Here is a 17,175-nt window from a genome sequence, read left to right as displayed (position 1 = left end):
GGCCATATCTAAATGCCGTCTGTCTGAAAAGGATGCAACAGAGACTCGTGCTGGGCCGAAAACTGCTCCAACAGTCGGTTCTTGTTCAGGCCGCCGCACGCTTTCCTGAGTTTCCTCCAATTCCCGAGAAAAAAGAGACTTTGACTTGTCGTCCACCGCTGGCTGGGGAAGGGCCTCGTGGCTAGTAGAACTTTTCTTTTTTGGTTTACTGCAGTTCCGCGGAGTCTTATCTCCCTCTCATTTATGAGTTGTGCCAGAGAGTGGGATCATCCTTCTCTTCACCTCGTCTGCAGCGGCAGGAGAGTGGATGAAGGTTGTCGAAACGCACTAAATGTGTAACCTGTCCAAGAGAAGAAGAATCTAAGAATGGTATTATTGTTTGTGGTGTCGTCCCATGACTTGGATGAACGGGACCGCCGACGGCTAGCGGTGTACCATTACCTTTATACAGCCATCATGTTGGGGACACACTACGACAGTTCTATTATCTTACGACCATCCGTTGTTTATGTGTTTCAGATAGAAGGAAAAACATCCTAGTGCACGTTTAAATACACGGTTTAACGAGACATGGCCGGAGACAGAGGACGGCAACCCGTCCGGAGGATGGGGTCATCGGGATCAAACGTGGCTTTTAATTGATGGCTTGAGCGCCCAAAGGAGTCTCTTTGCTTTTAAGTTCACCGGCGAGTGAATGAGTTTTCCAGGTAGCTTGGCCACGTAAGATGAACTTCAATAGAGCTTTTAGTGGAAAGTTTCTCAGGCATCAGTTAGTGATCCGAGAGGCTACCTGTTAGATCAATTTCCCAATCCTGAAGTAGAAAATTTACCACTCGTCCTACATGTTCCTATGCTCTCTCTTCACAGAACTGAAAACTCTCCCTCTCCGAGTCGGACATACACAGCTGCTTTGCTTTGCACCCATTGTCATCCCAACCAACTGAAAGCCCGTTTAGAGGTTAGCACACACGCACAGAGAGAGAGAGAGAGAGAAGCTAACCAATCAAAGAGAAACAAATGATGTCACAAAGACGGGGCTCTTGAGCCCCAAGAATGAAAAATTATTGGCACTTCCTACATCAGGCTGCCGCCGCTGTTCCGCTTATTAGGGTGTGTTCTCTAGTCCAAGCCTCAAGTTATCCATATCTGGAAAACAATTGCAGTCCCGCAATCCAAAAGGTAGTACAACAATGAAAAGGAAAAAAGGAAAAACAGAAAATGAAAGAGGCGAACATCTGATCAAGATGCAAAACTGGACTGTGTTCTAAAGCTGATTGAGGCTTCAGTTGTTTGCGAATTTGATCCCCTTCTCAATGGAGGCTTTCAGCTCAGGCTTGAGGCTTTCAAGGCCCTCTTTCTCGTAATCAGACAATGATCCCAACCCAAGTACTTCCTCCACGCCATTCTTTCCGAGCCGTACCTGCGCCAGGCAACATGACGTCAGAGGACAACATACAGTCTTCACATTCCGTCACACGTTCATCAAAACCCAAGTTCAAATAGTCTCCTACAAAGAACCTTAGGTAAGATTAAGAAACGAAACACAATCGGGTCCAATTGATCCTACATGCAGTAGAAATACTTAAAAAGAGTGATGTATATAGTCGACAAGCGTTTTGGCTCAACCTGTTCAACCCTAAAAAATGACTTGAACATTTAAACTATTTCTTATTAATTTATCGGCCTGTATCGGCCACTGGGCTCGGGATCAGGCCGATTCTTGAGGAGGACTAAACATACAAGTACAATAGGCACCGATATTTACAACAGAGCCTCAAAGTTAGGAAGAGAAATCCCCTCCATATATCTAAAAGAAAAACCTAGCTAAGAAACAAATAAGTTCTACCAGATTAGACGAACCAGGTCGGACAGGCTATGAACAGACATTGGCCAAAATAGACAATATATACACCCAAAGCGAGAAGTAAAATAACAGTCATACGTAGACTTGAGACCCAATCATATGCATGCAGAGGTTTTCCAAGGCATCTTTATGGGCATCATGATCATCCCAAATGTTTAACAAGAATTAAGACAACCGGACCAGATGGCAACTTCTAGATTACCTTGGAGGCAAAGAACGGAAGCTCAGTGATGCTTGACTGCACAAAAGAGCACTCTACAACATCGGGGACTCCGTTAAGACCTTTCAAGCATGCATTAGCAAAAACGGCGCCAGCATAACTGCATAAGAGGCACATCGATCAGAACAATAAACAGCAAAATTCAAAATGAACCAATTGAAGAAACTGTAATGAAAAATATTAAGCAAAACATTTTCCGGAGATACAGATCTTTAGACTATCATACATACAAAGAATCAGAGAAAGGTAGCAAAGTTTTATTCATTACTTAGGTAAGTTAATTTTCATACAGTTAGAACATAATTAATTCAAGAGGTATCAGTTTACACGAGCTGGTGGATTTTACAGATAGTAGATAGACGATAAGGCAGGACAAAGGTGAAGATGCAAGCCAATGCCATAGATACAAAATGTTTACTCAAGCAATTACTGCATAGAATTAGAAAGGTACACGGTCAGTACTAAACAAGCATACACAGGCAAACATCTGATTTAAACTATAATAGCTTCCAGTCAGTGCATCTTGAATCACAATATCGCACACAAGCCCAAGGACCTACAAGATCAAAGAAAGGTTCACATAAGAAAAAGTTCATTTATAATATGAACGGTTATAATTGGTGGAATCTTGAACACCACTTCTCCGTATTATTTGGAAACTGAGACCATATTATTTCTTTATTTCTTAAGAACGATTTCAATTTTTGTATGCTTTGCTATGGTAAAGCAAAATGAACTTTTGACATAGGCCTGCCTGCTCAATTGTTGCTCGAGATGATTGAGGATCATCTTGACACCCAATTTGTGCAACCCAAACGTCCTACTTAATGACATTCCTCCCTTTAAGAATGTCAAATAGAACATGTTTTGTTGATGGCTTCAGTTTTTCCTTTTTTTTGAAGGTCAGAAGGGGGCATGGACATTTTATGAATTTGAGCAGATCAAAGGATGAAAAAAAAAAAACAAAACTAACAATAAAATTTTACATCTTGATGAAGAATATGCGAGTCAGATGGCAAATGAACTGGATTTCTGCTAGCACGCATATCAGTATTACAATCATAATAGGTAGGCATAAAAATGTTTAGCTACAAATCACTGCAAATCCATTCTCAGGACGGCAAAGAAAGGAATTTTGGCAACCATAGTAAAGAAAATGAAGCAAGTTAACGCTGATAAATGGTACTTGCTATCTTATAGAAGCACGATTTAGAATAGAGATTTAGGCTCGTATCATTTTCTCCGGAATCAACAACACCTATTTGGGCATGTCACCAGCAGATTTCCAACTGGCTGGGAACATCAACTACCATCATTCCAACTGGGAAGCAGAAACAGCAACAAATCACAAGATTGTAATTTTACTTTTTCCTCACAGCACCCATAAAAGGATATGACCACGGAATCACTTTAGCACATGTAAACCGTAAGCTAATACATATGCAAGGAAAGGTATGGCGTAAACAATATAATATAATCACTACACATGTCCCCGACCAAACAGAACCACCAAAATCAGAAAAGTAATCTGTAAACTCACGCCATAGACAATGTCGCAGATCCTTTTCCTGCCTTTGCTTCCACAACTTCGGTTCCTCCGTCCTGTGTTCGTTTCGTAAGAGCCTTGATTTCCTCATCTGACAAAGCATTTGACTTGGGTGTTGCCTGGAAGCACGATATACCAAATCCTTATCATTACTGGATCTTGATGACATAAAACTATTAGAGCAAAGTTTCTCGTAACCAAGAAAGCAGGCGTCCAAGCGAGATAGTGAAAATTTACCTGAGAAAAGAGAGGAAGTATGGTGATTCCAGCATGCCCACCAACTACGGGGACATCAACTTCTGCATGAACAAATCCCAAAAGGATGGTGAGAATAAACCCACCGGAGTCAATGTAATCGACGAAGCAAACTGAGCAAAAACCTACCCTCAACAGGGACCTTCGCTTTCCCAGCATAGAATGTCTTCGCCCTCACAACATCAAGCGTGGTCACACCAAAAAGCTTCTTCTCGTCATAAGTTCCGGCCTTCTTGAAGACCTCCGCAGCGATTGGCACAGTGGAGTTCACCGGGTTGCTTATCATATTAACGAGCGCCTGATTATCATTTGAAAATAAGCTCAGCACAAGGCACCAAGCCCCACCAACAAGATCGAGAGAAATTTGGGGAAAAAGAAGATAGCACTATAAACCGGAAGAAACTCATCCCAACGATGAAAAAGAACCTGAAAATGCAGATGGATTCCGCAAATACGCAGAAGGTCGCCGAGAAACTTACGTTAGGGCAGTATTTAGCGATAGCTGTGCACAAGGACTTGACGATGCCGGCGTTAATGTTGAAGAGATCGTCGCGGGTCATGCCAGGTTTGCGGGGAACACCGGCTGGGATGATGACCACATCTGAACCCTCCAAGGCTTGCCCTAGCTGATCCTCGCCCATGTACCCAGCCACCTGAAACAGATTATTCACCCAAATAATACAAAACCTGAGAACCCAGTTCCCCAGATCTGCAGATCCGATGAAGCAGCCACGACGAGGAAGTAAAAACAAAGAAGAAGAGCCGGGGAAATGAGCGGACCTGAGCCCTGGAATTGATGTGGCTAACATCGGCGGCCACGCCAGGGGTTCCGGCGATATCGTACAGAGCGAGGCTGGAGACGAGGGGGTTGAGCTTCATCAGGAGCGCGAGGGGCTGGCCGATGCCACCTGCAGCACCCAAGACCGCCACCTTTCGATCGGGGCCGCTCGCGGAGGAGAAGCTTCGAGTGGCGTACGCGGAGGAGCTCCTCCTCAGAGCGGCTCCGACTGATCTGAGCATGGCGCCCTTCATCTTTCCTCTCCCCTTTCACACTCCGAGAAACCCTGCACACTCGCTCTCAGAGAGAATGGGAAGCGAGAAATGGAATCGGGGTGAGTGAGTTTATGATGTCAGAGCGAGAAAAGGCGCTCGTAAACGAGCGGCAAAAGCCCCAAGAAAAAGGGGAAAAAAGTAGCGTGCCCTGTACGCCTCTTTTTTCTCTCCCCCAACTGTCCTTCACAAGCAAACCCTTCTTCTTTTTCGCGTCGCGTCTCTCAATAATCAGACACGACGCCAATCAGGATAAAAGTAAATGGTTTTCTTCATCAATTTTCGAATATTTTTCAAAATTTTATATGGATTTCTTGAATTTACGTAAAAATCAAACATCACATTCTTTTCGTCTTGATAAATCTTGTGAAATACATCAAAAAAATGGTTGATCCTTATAATTTTTTTAGCACGAAGGTCACATTATTCATGAAGTAGTTTGGTGGAAAGAAGAATAAGAAAAAGGCTGAGATCAACTTCAGGTGCGTACTGAAAATTATATAATATTGGGAGAAGTGGGGAAACTTTCTTCAACATATGGATTTGGCTGACGCAAAGAGTGACGTTCATGGAAAACCAAATCATGGCTTCTGATGCAATTGCTAAAGACTCCTCTCATTATAATAATCACTTGGGTCCAAATTATTTTGATGGACTTTTCCTTTGAAACAAACTCAGAAATTCAAGACAAGTAGGCCAAAGGTACTTAAATGGGTTAGATATACTCGATCACTGATTCGATTTTGAGTTTGTTTAGTTGGATTTGGTAAAAGAAAATATCCAAATCTGATTTGGTGATCGGATTCAAATTGAATATTAGACCCATATTCAACTTGTATCCAATAAAGATCCGACTTATTCAGGATACGAAGTTGGCTTTAAAAAATGGGGTCAAAATCTGAACCCGATTATTTGATTAGGTCAAACTCTGAAAAGAGGATCCAACTCGAAACGGAACCATTTACATTCCTATGCCAGAAGAAACCGAGTCAGGGTCGCTTGGGTGCCCATCGACCCAGATAATAGGCATTTAGCAAACCCAGATGGAGACTTGACGCTGGAGATAGATCAAAATCGACCAGAAGCCCTCGGAGAGCCATCCACATTTCCCATCTCAGAACGGAAGGCAGAGAATAGGCTCATCAATCTATCATCATCCGTCCGTCACACCGTGCCCCTAATACTGGTGAATGGCGCAAATTTGGTGGTCAAAACCTTGCCTGTGTGTGCATGTGACACCCATAAAAGATGCTTTGTCTGTGAGAGTGAGTGTCATTGTGCCTCAAAATCACACCCATGTAAGACGCTTCTATGCCACAATTACTATGCTATCTCAGGAGTGCCGACGGGAACAATGAAAAGGACTGAGAGAGCTTTGGCACGGGTCAGACAAAAGTATTTCAGTAGAGACACTTCATCCAGGCCCTCCCTTACTCTGAACCTCAAAGAAAATAGTTGGTGGAAAAAACAGTTAGGTGTGTTGGTGATGAGGGGGAAGGGGAGGTGGGGGGTGGAGGGACCAGACCATTCAATCCCTTTTGAGAAACAAGTTTTTTCAAATCTCATCTACCAGAAAACCTGGTTGTGACGTCACCCAAACATTTTGAAGACGTTTTAGAGGCAAAACAATGCTTTGTCTCCAAACCGCTGCTTCAGTGTCATTCAAACACTACCATGAAATTCTTCAATGTATTCAGTCTTCAATCTTCATCTATCTTACTTTTTCTGAGAACCTACGTAATCTGATGACCTCCTACCTTCATCAACTGGTCCCATTTGAAGTTCATTCACAAAATCTCAAGGCAGGCGGCATACGAGTGCACGCTCATGGTTACATTGACACAAAAATGGTGCTTGGAGCACAGATAGAGAAGTTATAAAATGTGATTAGCAAGGCACCAGAACCTGTATGGAGCGACTGTGGAAGGTTATGCGAAGTGAAGGACTGTAAGGCACGAGGAAGTGCAGCTGATTAAATGGTTAGCAGAATGAATAAGAAATCAATGAGACGGATAATATAGTTATGGTACATAAACAATGTGTACTAATGTGAGCCAAAATAGCAGTAAGCAAGAGAATGCAGAAAATAGGGGATGGACCAGAGGGCGAAAGGGAACAGATTACAGAAGCAGTTAAGAGCATGTCTATCACCAAATTAAAGGACAATCAGCACCAACGAGATGTGTACTTTGCAGTTTCCCTTCTCTTGGACCAGTTGCGTCATATTTTAGATGCAACCTTTTACACCGAGGTAAACCATCATTTCAGGAGATGTTTTCATCCTAATTTCCAACCAGTTGTTCAACCCAAAGCATCTATATGAATAAACAAGAAAAAGAGCCTTAACGGAATTAGACCAAGTAAAAAAGAAAATTTACAAATTACAACCACTAGTTAAGGTCTCAATGGGAGTACTAATCAATGTTCACTCAGCCAAAATTGCATTTCATGCATCACTATAACCATAAAAATAAATTGAAAAAATATCATTGGACTTCGGTATTAGGGGTTTTGATGGAAATCCTTCTCCATAAATAACCGCTATAGTCTCTGAGTCCTCAGTATCCAATCCATAATACCAGAACAATCATCACGCCTGCTGAAATACCTACGTCATAATCTCTATGCAGTTAGTCAAACAAAGAGAGAGCGAGAGAGAGAGAGAGAGAGAGAAAGAGAGGTTGCCCATACCTTCTTCTTGTCTGATAGGACTTCAGTTCGTAAGCTTCCCGAGGACTACAGATATCTTTGTGCATTTTTAGTTGCTCTGGGACTACTCGTCCATTTTCATCAAAGTAGGCATCAACAATGAAGTCAAGCACTCTTTCCTGCAAAGGCATGCCAAATTGATCAAAACTCGAATATACTGGAAACCATGTAATGAACCATGACATAGACATGAATCGTTTACAACTAGATAAGAACAACATAGAAGATAAGTAATTGAAATGCCAATTCTCTGTATACAACTTAAAATATTGCTGCAATCTTCATCCATCCAAAACAACAAAAAATTAAAAAAAAATGTAATTTAAGAAGAAAAGTATCGTACCAAGGGTTGAGAAGCATCCAGCCATTGATATATGTGTTCATTACGGAACCACGTCATTTGCCTTTTAGCAAAGTTTCTGCACATAAGATTTTGAGGGTTTAGTAGTTTAGATACAATTTCAAAGGGTCTCTTAGTAACAACATAATCCTATAAAAGTGCAATAGAAATGACACATAGAAGAATAAAAGGCAAACAGTAGTTATACTATACCTAAGGCTCCAATTTAGTGCCCATACTGGATATCGACACTGCACTACGGTAAGTTACAGACATACATGTTACAGACATACATGCACATCCATACATACATGCTCGTGCACATGCACACACACGCGTGCACACACACACGCGCGCACATGCACACACACGCGCGTGCGCAAATACACACAGAGAGTGTATGCGAATATGTTTGAATCCATTATAGTAAACAATTCTACTTTCAGTGCAAAATGGAAATGGTTGCTCTAGGTTTTGCCGTGCTTATTCCTTTCTTGCCTATTGTATCTGCTAGTTTGTTAACATCTTCAAGCTTTTCTCTCTCTCTCTCTCCACATGCATGTGTTTTCCTTTGGCTTACCAAATATAGTGCTGAGATTTTCCCTGAAAAACCAGTTTCTGAAAATATCCAATATAATTGTGTTCCAAATTTTTTCTAAAATGAAGATTATGACGGATCACAACCATTTTGTCAAGGGATCCCCGTTCAAGGGTGACGCCTGTTTTACTATGCTCACAGTCAATACTTATGAGCAAAAGCTTTTTCTCCACATAATATCTTCAAAGAAAACAAACTCAGGAAGAGATGAGGAAACACTTTAATTGTTTCCTTTTGGGTGCATTTAGAGCAAAAAATTCTAGTTAGGAAAATAAAAGGATAAATTTTTTCTATTTTAATAGTTACAACAATAGGGCCTGTTGCTGACCTTGACGCTTTCTGAAACTCTGTTAGAAAAGCATAAAAGTCTCCAGGAGAAGTTCTCCCTCCTTCTTGTCTACAACTTAGCAAATACTCCATAGCCTGTAAAAATTGATAGCCTGCATGAAAACAGAGTACCAACCACAATTCTGACAGGCTTCTTATTGTAGCTAAATACTTTCTACTTATCATAAAAAAGATTAGCCTGACTGTCATGCAAACTGATCAGATAATTAGGTGGAAATAATTTTTTATCAATACCAGTACTACATAATTGAGGAGGCGAGGTCACAGACATGGACATGTTTCCAAATGTTTAAACGGCATTTTTTTTTAATGCCACAGGTATAACAAGTTGTGCTAAATACTTCAAAAACAAGCATATAAAGATATTAAAATATCCTCACTATGTTTTCCACAACAGCATTTCTTACAAATTTCATTTTCTTCACACTGTTCATATTGGTAAAGCGGTGAACAGTTGCACAGAAACTTGTTTTTCCAGTTTCCCTCTAAATTGTATAAGGAACCCTTGTTTGTAGCACAATCGGATTGTTTCTGGCAAGTTTACTGCATGGAGTTCTTTGGGAAACTCCACGTCTCACATTCCCCCCTTGGAATTGCCCCTTGAAAGCTAATAGCTTTCTTCAATTTCAACATACTTTGTGGGCCTTCTAATGTTGAATCCTGTCTAAAGTCACAAAGTGCTATATGCCTCCAACCTAGCTCACCGCGGGGACCAAAAAGGATGACTCGTAAATAGACCAAGCTTCACCCTAAGATGGAAAAAGATACACAAGTGAAAAGTTTCTAGATATGACTGACAACTATAAACTTGAGCAACCATGTAAATCAACAAATAGATTGTGCCTCTCCCCTCTTACTCCCTCCAATTGATTGTGAAAAGTCAGGAATACTTTACATAAGCTCCAACATTTTTCGTATAAAAATGACGCACACAAATAACTTAGCAATGAATCTTTAACTATAGAACAGACATGCTTATCACCAAGTTTATGAAGACAAACTTGTCGATATCCAATTGCTCGAGTAGCTGAATTTGAGTTTGGAAGAAGGCCAATATCAAGAAGCCATGAAGCTTCAGTAAGAACTCCAGGGTTGCCTGCCAGATAGCATTTTCAGAAAAAATTTACGAATGCACTAAGTTCATTTGGGAAACAATCATCAAACTGCTACTAGAAAGCAAACAAATAACATGTAGGCAATTCAAGATAAACCCTTTCAAGTGACCTAAGAGGAGAGCAGGGGGATGTTGGCAGTTCGAAAGTTGAGCAGCTGTAAAGTTAACTTATTGCAAAGCACATGAAGGCAGTGACACTTTGACTCTTTCTTGGAGATCAGTTTCCTGGGCATCTAAATACATATAAGGTTTCACAAATTTCAACCCAAATCCTTTCTATCATACAATGTTCTGTCTTAGTTCCAGCCCAAAACCCCATGTTATTACATTAAGAAAGACAGTTTACACGGATGCAGATGCATGCATCCATTCATCCTCAACCATCACAACCATGAACCTTCTCTCTCTCTCTCCCCTTCTCTGTGTGTGTGCCTTAACAGTTAAGCCTCTACTATGTGTGTATTTGTCGGCATACATTTGTACACTTGTGTAATTTCATCCGGCTAGAAGCAGGAATTTGTCTAAATTCTCAAACTCTTTTGCAGTGAAAATTGATGATTGCAGATTTCTTCAGCATGGTTGCCAAAAGTAGTGATCATTTCAATTTTTTGACAAATTAATTAAAAAGAAACAGATACAAGACTCAATTTTTCAAACTTCCTTTGTGGCACCTTCTGAGGAGCTTGCAGTTCCATCAGGGTGCATGTCCTTCTAGAAAGGATGTTCAGAACAAGCGTGCTGACAAGGCATTTAAGAGTTAACAGGATACTTTATAGGCTTACCCCAACATTCTAAGCAGCACAAAGAAGAACCAGAAAATATCTAAACAAGTACCTTTTAGCATCTCTTCACACCGTAAATCGATCATCCTGTAAAGTTCCGTTCTTTGACTTGAAAGGAAGAAACATATGAAGTCATAGTCCAAATCTTCAGATGGTCCATTTGAAGAAGAGACACTATCAGGTGAGGAATCAGATGCTCTAGACTCCAGTTGCTCCCTAAATGAATCATATGGTATACTAAAAGCAGATGGTGGTGACCCTGTGGACTGCACGATAAATGAGATGTATCAACAGAAAATGCTGTCAAAGAAGCCTCAGAAGAGAAATAAAAAAATATCCTTCACATCTAAATAGTGCAGCATACCTTTATAATTTCAAGACTACGCCTGAGTCTATACCAGTCATTTGAAGGCACAAGATGAGCTTTAGGATCACCAGCTTTCTCAAGCAATTGTACAGCTGCGCACCAATCCCCTTGTCTCTGCAGAGGAAGTAGCTCGGAATCAACTTCTGCAGCAATCTTCAAAGATGCTTTTGGAACTTCTGGCTTACCATATATGTACCTTGAAAATGAAAAGAAGATGAAAAGACAAAGCTGAGTTCATAATCCATCTAAAGAATATCATACAGTCATACACTAAGAGAGGAGCAACATGTAAGCTGTATCTTATTGAGTGGGTGCACAGATATGACATGTCAGTGCATTAAAGATAGGCCTGGAAGTATACATAAAAAGATTAATGTGCTAGAGGTACTTAAAAGTAATAATATAACTATAAGCTTTCTCTTTTTGTCAAAGATGATTGAATCTCAAATTGGACCAAAGGTCAAGATGATGGCACACTGGCCCTGTCAGGTGCTGCACATGAACCCGTGCCAGCATAGTGCTTTGGCCCTTTCTGAAGGATCCATGGGGTATAAGATTCAAATATACAAAGACGAATATTAACATTAGATATACAATTGCAGGTAACCACCCTTTTCTTTAGAAATTCAAAATATCTGACCTTGAGAAAATTACCAACAGATGATAGATGAGCATAAAACTACTTCTATCTAAGAGAAGTATCTATCACCCAACGAGTTCACAAATAAGAATTCAACCAGTATTTGAAACATGTGCATTTATTATGTCAATCAACCAGATACAATTCACAGCTTGCTACATGAAGCTTCTATTCTCAGCCTACAAAATAGGAAGGCTAAGTTAAGAACTTAATATGATGCCAGTCACATGATAGTGGGAAGATAAAATTAGTATGTGCTGTAACAATTTCCCAATGAAACAAAAGTCTATCCACACATCTTCAAAAAATCTCATCCAACTGCATGACATACACCGACAATATAATGCTCACATGTTAGCATGCCTAGACATGCTTAAGCTGCTGAAAGACCAACAGTTGCTGCTTCACCCTACTAAAATTTTGATATTACACTGTTACTTTAGGCATTTTCAATTCTTCCAGTTGGTTGCTAATTTGGGCTCTTGACACCATATGGCTTCTCAGCGCACAGTTCAACATTTCAAATAACATCCATCTGCTTTCAGTGATATGCAGCAATTGAGAAACTTTATAGTAGACTGATATGCATACATTTGCAACATATAAATTAAGAAAGAAAAGAACATTACCAATATTAATGACAATTAGAGAGTAAAAGGTTACAACTTACCAACGTAAGTATAATCCTGTACCGCCAACGATAATTGGCACATTCCCACTTCTGATAATATCTTCAGTTGCTTGTCTGGCATCTTCAAAGAATTGTCCTACAGAATAGTCTAGTGCACAAACAACAAGTTGAGTCCATTAAGCACTCAATTTTCACATATTTATCCAAGTTAAGAAGTTAAGAACTAACACATGTCGACTGAGGGTAACTTTGTCTCACATCTCGCTTCTAGGCTTCTTCCGTTGCTTGTTTAATGGCAGAAGGACATGGACCATTTAATTTTGCAATTTTCTTACTCCTTCCACATCCTATTCTGCAGCTGACCACATGGATGTGATCTAAGCTTGCTCAGTATGAATCACTGTTGGATTGTCCATTTACAAATCATACATAGGCATTTAAGAATTTCAAAACCAGTATTTCATGATCATCAATATTTTTCCTCTTAAACAAATTTAAATTTCCGTTAAAAAAGAACCAAAGATCCTGTTTCTAATTTCTTACAAAAGAACCAAGATATATACATCTATATGATCTGAACTTGTGCAACTTGCTTATGCTTTCTAAAACAAAAATGGCAACTTCTAAAATGTGAACTCCTACATGCAAACAAGCATTTGCACATTCTGAAATCGCTCTATTGCACCTTCTGCACCTACACCCAATGACATGGACTCTTGATATTTTTTTCATTAGCAAATATCAGGCTTAAGCTTAACCAAGGCAAGTGATACTTGGTCAACCCACATTTGAGCATGGAGCTCAAGCTAAGACTAGAACATGAAACTAAGATACGACCAGAAGCTCAAGCAGTCAAACTCAGGCTCTCCATTGCACATCTGCACTATATATTCCACACAACTTCACCATGTTACCAATGCCAAAGGCAGGATAAAAGTTGCCAAACTAAAGAAACCAACAGGGCTAGCTTATCTAACAGTGAAACATTTTGGAATCATGTTTTGGATTGACAGCTTTGGACAATTTTTGCTAGCACTGTAGCAATGACAAAGTAGTAACAACACCATTTTACGATGCAACCTTTGCTATGAGTGAAGATGGCTCTTGAGAAAAGAACATCATGAAACTTCTCAAGGTAACCTGCAGCTTGTCAGTAATATCTCCCACAGCATATATACATCGGAACAAAATTGAAAATTCATTATTAAACACAATTAGACCACTGGTCTTCAAGTTATTTAACCAAATAATTTGATCACAACAATTCCTTAATACTCAATTGTGCATTTCAGTAAGGCAAAAGTAATCATGTAGTTTAGTCATATAATTGGTTGGACGAAATATGATCAGTCTTTCTTAGTAGGAAATCCATCTGTTTGACAAGTAGCTTAGGCATTGCATAAGACACTTTTAAGAAGAAAAAAAGCGATAAAAACTTTCCGTTCTAGAAATGGAATGTGAAATAATCACCTTCAGATGGGTGTAAGATGTCAATTAAGTGGTGGGGCACCTCCTGCATATAACAAGAAGGACAATAAAGTAACTTCCAATTCAACAAGATGCTAATTAAAACATGATCATAAACATGTAGAACAAAAACCTGCAAGGACACACAAAGGCATACAAGCATGGACATGTTACATGTACAGATGGAGAATTAATACACTTGTACTTTTCATGTTTGAAAAGCCACTGTGTTTTCCAATATAATAATGCATCCTGCATTGCAATACATAGTCATTTCCACAGAACGATAAACAAACAAATAAAAACACACATACAGGCTAATAAGCCACAACCAACATCATCATCAAAATCTACAAGAAATAATATCTTCAAAATTAACAGTAAAATTAGAAGATATTCAAGGAAATCCATCATACTTTAGCTTTCATTTTTGTGTAGTAATTTTTTATCTTCATTTGAAAAATGCTTCAAATTCAATGAGCTGAATTTGTTATGTTGCTTGTGATTACTAAGCAGAGTTGACAGGCATGAAGTCCAGATTAAGATATTGTCTTAATATAATGCATTCGACTTCCTCTACACCTCCCTTTTCCTCTGCCTTCTTTTCCCTTCATCTTGCCATCTTAGCATGTGATATTAGACTGCTGTAAGAATTCATCATCATCAATTAGATCCAACAATGCTGATATGGATCACCTTCAGAAGAATAAAATAACCTCCATCAAGCTCCAGTGGTTAAAATTTGATTGCGTACAATACAAGATAAATTTATCAAAAATTCCTCTGTTATGCTGTTTGCATGTATAGAGGAAAACATTTACAACTTAAAAGTTAAAAGAGAGCACTGATAACCAAACTATGATGTGTGGACACTCATATCATGTGGATCTGGTGTTCGTATGGCATGTCACCGCCACCAATATACCATGCCACTTCATGGCCATATTCAAAATCCAAAAACATCGAATCAATTATATTTGTCTTATTCCTATTCCAAGCCTCCAGTGTTAGCTGCATTAACTGCAATGTTTTGTATCATGAAATGTAACATTCAAAAAGTCATTTCAGCCAAATCATACAGAGTAATGTAGTTACTACAATGCCACTACGGCAGGCAGAAAAGGACATGAATAAACATATCTATAAATTTCTAAGTATCAACTTTTTTTTAAGGAGCAGCAAAAAATGCAACAGTGAAAACCTCTCTTTCAGAAGTTGAAGGCTTTGCAGATCCAATATCCAGCCCACGGTACACCTGGAATATATGGTGCAATCAAAAAAATAAATTAGGTATAAGCATACATTGCTATGGTAATAGATAAGCAACATTGGAAAAAAAAAAGTATTTGACTTTTGAGATCTTCAACACGCGATAAAGATATCTCATAAAGAAAAGCTCCTTGCACAATGACTTTGTAGAAACTAGAAACAAAACTACCGTGTCTCAGACCTAAACCTTAATCGTTAATATTATACGAAACTAGCCAAAAAAATTCATAAAAAATTGTCCACTTGTAGAATGACCGAGGACGCACAAGCTCTGCAATTAAACGAGTCGACACTACTAAGCGATCAAACAATGAAAAACATAAGCAACAAGCAAAAAATTCACCAAAAATAGAACTCCGGTCGCAGGAGCCACTCGTATCAACAAAATCACGACAACTCGATTCTAAAATAAAATAAGTTACACTCCAGTAAGTGTTGAAAATACTGGTAAAAATAAGGCCTACTGTAGCATGATTGAAACAGCAGCTTGAACCAAAATCTGTACGGGTGAACTCCACTAACCGCAAAAATTAATGAAAACCTTGACAGTAGCAACTCATAGTGCGCAATATTTTCGCAGAGAAACTCGGAATCTAAACCTTAACGAATGAACTCCGTCAACGTATGAAATTAATGAAAGCAAGAGACATGAATTGTGATAGACGGGGAAACCTGAACGGAGTCGGCACTAATGATCTGTCCATTGAGTCGCCTGGCGAGATCGAGAGCAAGCCTCGACTTGCCAGCCCCGGTGGGTCCGGAGATGACCAACACCTTCTCCTTCTTCTTCCTCTTGGAGTCGCCGCTCTCTTTCTTAGCCTCCACGCTCAGAGTCGTCGTCGTTCTTCGATGGCTCCAACGGTGAACAGTTCGGAGCTGACCGGAAGTTACGGAAGGGGAGAAGGAGAGTAAGGTTTGCAGCCGAAGGCCGTAACCCCGCACACTCCATCCTCTGCTCATGGCGGTCACTCCCGTCACTTCCCTGGCGGAACGAGCGATTGGGTTCGGAGGGGAACCAAGGAGCTCCGCCCAAGTTCTTTGAAACGAATTCAATTACGATAATACCCTTAGGCCTTTACTAAAATGCATGTTCGCCATCCATCTCGTTCACTGAGGGGTAGCATTCCCTTCATGGCGTCATATCATTCAATTCTTCGGGGCTTTTTCGTCAACAAAGAAAACCATCGCCAGATTTTTTTTTTCTCTTTTCCGTACTTAAACGATTTACTCATTGGGGGATTAATTTATGATAATTTTATAACAAGCAACTGTATTTGTTCAAAAATCTTAAGTGGTGCGGTATAACACGTAACCTGCTCTGCGGTATTTATGTTTTTTTTTTTTTAATTAAAAATGAGCATGTAGTTTCAGAAATTGCTGCTTTTTGAACAAAAGAATAAATAAGAACAAACCTTTTTTTCTTGTTCAATATTAAAAATTTGCATATGGAAAGGATTAATGAAACCATCAAGTAAAAATCCGAAATTAATTGTTTGAAGGAAATCGTTATTTAAAATCAAAATCAAACCAGCAGTTGGTCTGACCAGCTGTGTCAGACTGTTTAGAATGGCACTTGCTGGCTGGTATTGGTTTCGACAGGACACAAAATGGCTTTTTTAAAATAATAAACCATTATGTAGATATTACGGAAAAAAATTGGACCGAAAGTGAAATTTTCCCTTCAGCAAAGAGGACCGCCGTTCACGTTTTCGCGCCCTCCCTCTCTCGCAGCAAAAAGGTGGCTTTGGGTTCTTTTAGCTGAAGAATGAGAAAAGGCAAAAGGGGCAAAAGAGTTTTAGAGTGCGTTTTCATGTTGGGGATCTCTGTTCCAAGGGGTAATAGTGATCCAGACAGAGAGCATTTCTCCTGATTCTTGTCGGATTGAAGGAGGAAGGAGGAGAAGATGAAGAAGAAGTTAGGGCGATTATTGAATCGTTATGGAAGAATGACTGTCCAGTTCATTCATCTTGTTCTC

The 17,175-nt window shown here is 39.7% G+C and overlaps 2 protein-coding genes across 7 annotated transcripts; both read right to left on the bottom strand.

Annotated features, from left to right (window-relative positions):
- Positions 1–1,023: 1,023 nt before the first annotated feature.
- On the bottom strand, positions 1,024–5,036 carry LOC116261659 (malate dehydrogenase, mitochondrial). The gene is made up of 7 exons (XM_031640449.2): positions 4,666–5,036; positions 4,365–4,538; positions 4,015–4,183; positions 3,868–3,929; positions 3,625–3,749; positions 2,067–2,184; positions 1,024–1,420 (listed from the first exon to the last, which is right to left on the bottom strand). The coding sequence occupies exons 1-7, from the start codon at positions 4,915–4,917 to the stop codon at positions 1,283–1,285; spliced, it is 1,038 nt and encodes a 345-aa protein (XP_031496309.1). The 5' UTR covers positions 4,918–5,036; the 3' UTR covers positions 1,024–1,282.
- A 2,219-nt stretch (positions 5,037–7,255) lies between these two features.
- On the bottom strand, positions 7,256–16,214 carry LOC116267842 (tRNA dimethylallyltransferase 9). 6 transcript variants are annotated; one of them, XM_031649777.2, is made up of 11 exons: positions 15,873–16,214; positions 15,133–15,186; positions 13,935–13,977; positions 12,504–12,612; positions 11,191–11,389; positions 10,879–11,092; positions 9,902–10,026; positions 8,911–9,005; positions 7,988–8,063; positions 7,627–7,763; positions 7,256–7,543 (listed from the first exon to the last, which is right to left on the bottom strand). In XM_031649777.2, exons 1-11 carry the CDS (start codon positions 16,158–16,160, stop codon positions 7,477–7,479), a joined length of 1,407 nt encoding a protein of 468 aa, XP_031505637.1. In that variant the 5' UTR covers positions 16,161–16,214; the 3' UTR covers positions 7,256–7,476. The 6 variants fall into 6 exon arrangements, with proteins under 6 accessions (XP_031505637.1, XP_031505632.1, XP_031505646.1 ...); XM_031649772.2 differs by having other exon boundaries at positions 8,911–9,022; positions 9,913–10,026; XM_031649786.2 differs by having other exon boundaries at positions 7,256–7,534; positions 8,911–9,022; positions 9,913–10,026.
- Positions 16,215–17,175: the final 961 nt, after the last annotated feature.

Source organism: Nymphaea colorata, chromosome 1 (assembly GCF_008831285.2).
Source record: "Nymphaea colorata isolate Beijing-Zhang1983 chromosome 1, ASM883128v2, whole genome shotgun sequence".
NCBI lineage: Eukaryota > Viridiplantae > Streptophyta > Magnoliopsida > Nymphaeales > Nymphaeaceae > Nymphaea > Nymphaea colorata.
Note: the sequence above shows the minus strand (reverse complement) of the source record. Positions and strands in the feature narration are given on the sequence as shown.

What these genes read in the sequence shown, in the direction of transcription:
- LOC116261659 (XM_031640449.2), bottom strand. Translation starts at nt 4,917, where the DNA reads ATGAAGGGCGCCATGCTCAGATCAGTCGGAGCCGCTCTGAGGAGGAGC. An exon ending in AGCGAAGGTCCCTGTTGAGG is followed by an intron (nt 3,930 to 4,014) that starts GTAGGTTTTTGC and finishes TTGTTCATGCAG; the next exon opens with AAGTTGATGTCCCCGTAGTT. An exon ending in TACTTCCTCTCTTTTCTCAG is followed by an intron (nt 3,750 to 3,867) that starts GTAAATTTTCAC and finishes TCGTGCTTCCAG; the next exon opens with GCAACACCCAAGTCAAATGC.
- LOC116267842 (XM_031649772.2), bottom strand. Translation starts at nt 16,160, where the DNA reads ATGAGCAGAGGATGGAGTGTGCGGGGTTACGGCCTTCGGCTGCAAACC. An exon ending in AGTTTGTCTTCATAAACTTG is followed by an intron (nt 9,023 to 9,912) that starts GTGATAAGCATG and finishes GTTTTCATGCAG; the next exon opens with GCTATCAATTTTTACAGGCT. An exon ending in GAGTTTCAGAAAGCGTCAAG is followed by an intron (nt 8,064 to 8,910) that starts GTCAGCAACAGG and finishes TCTTATGTGCAG; the next exon opens with AAACTTTGCTAAAAGGCAAA.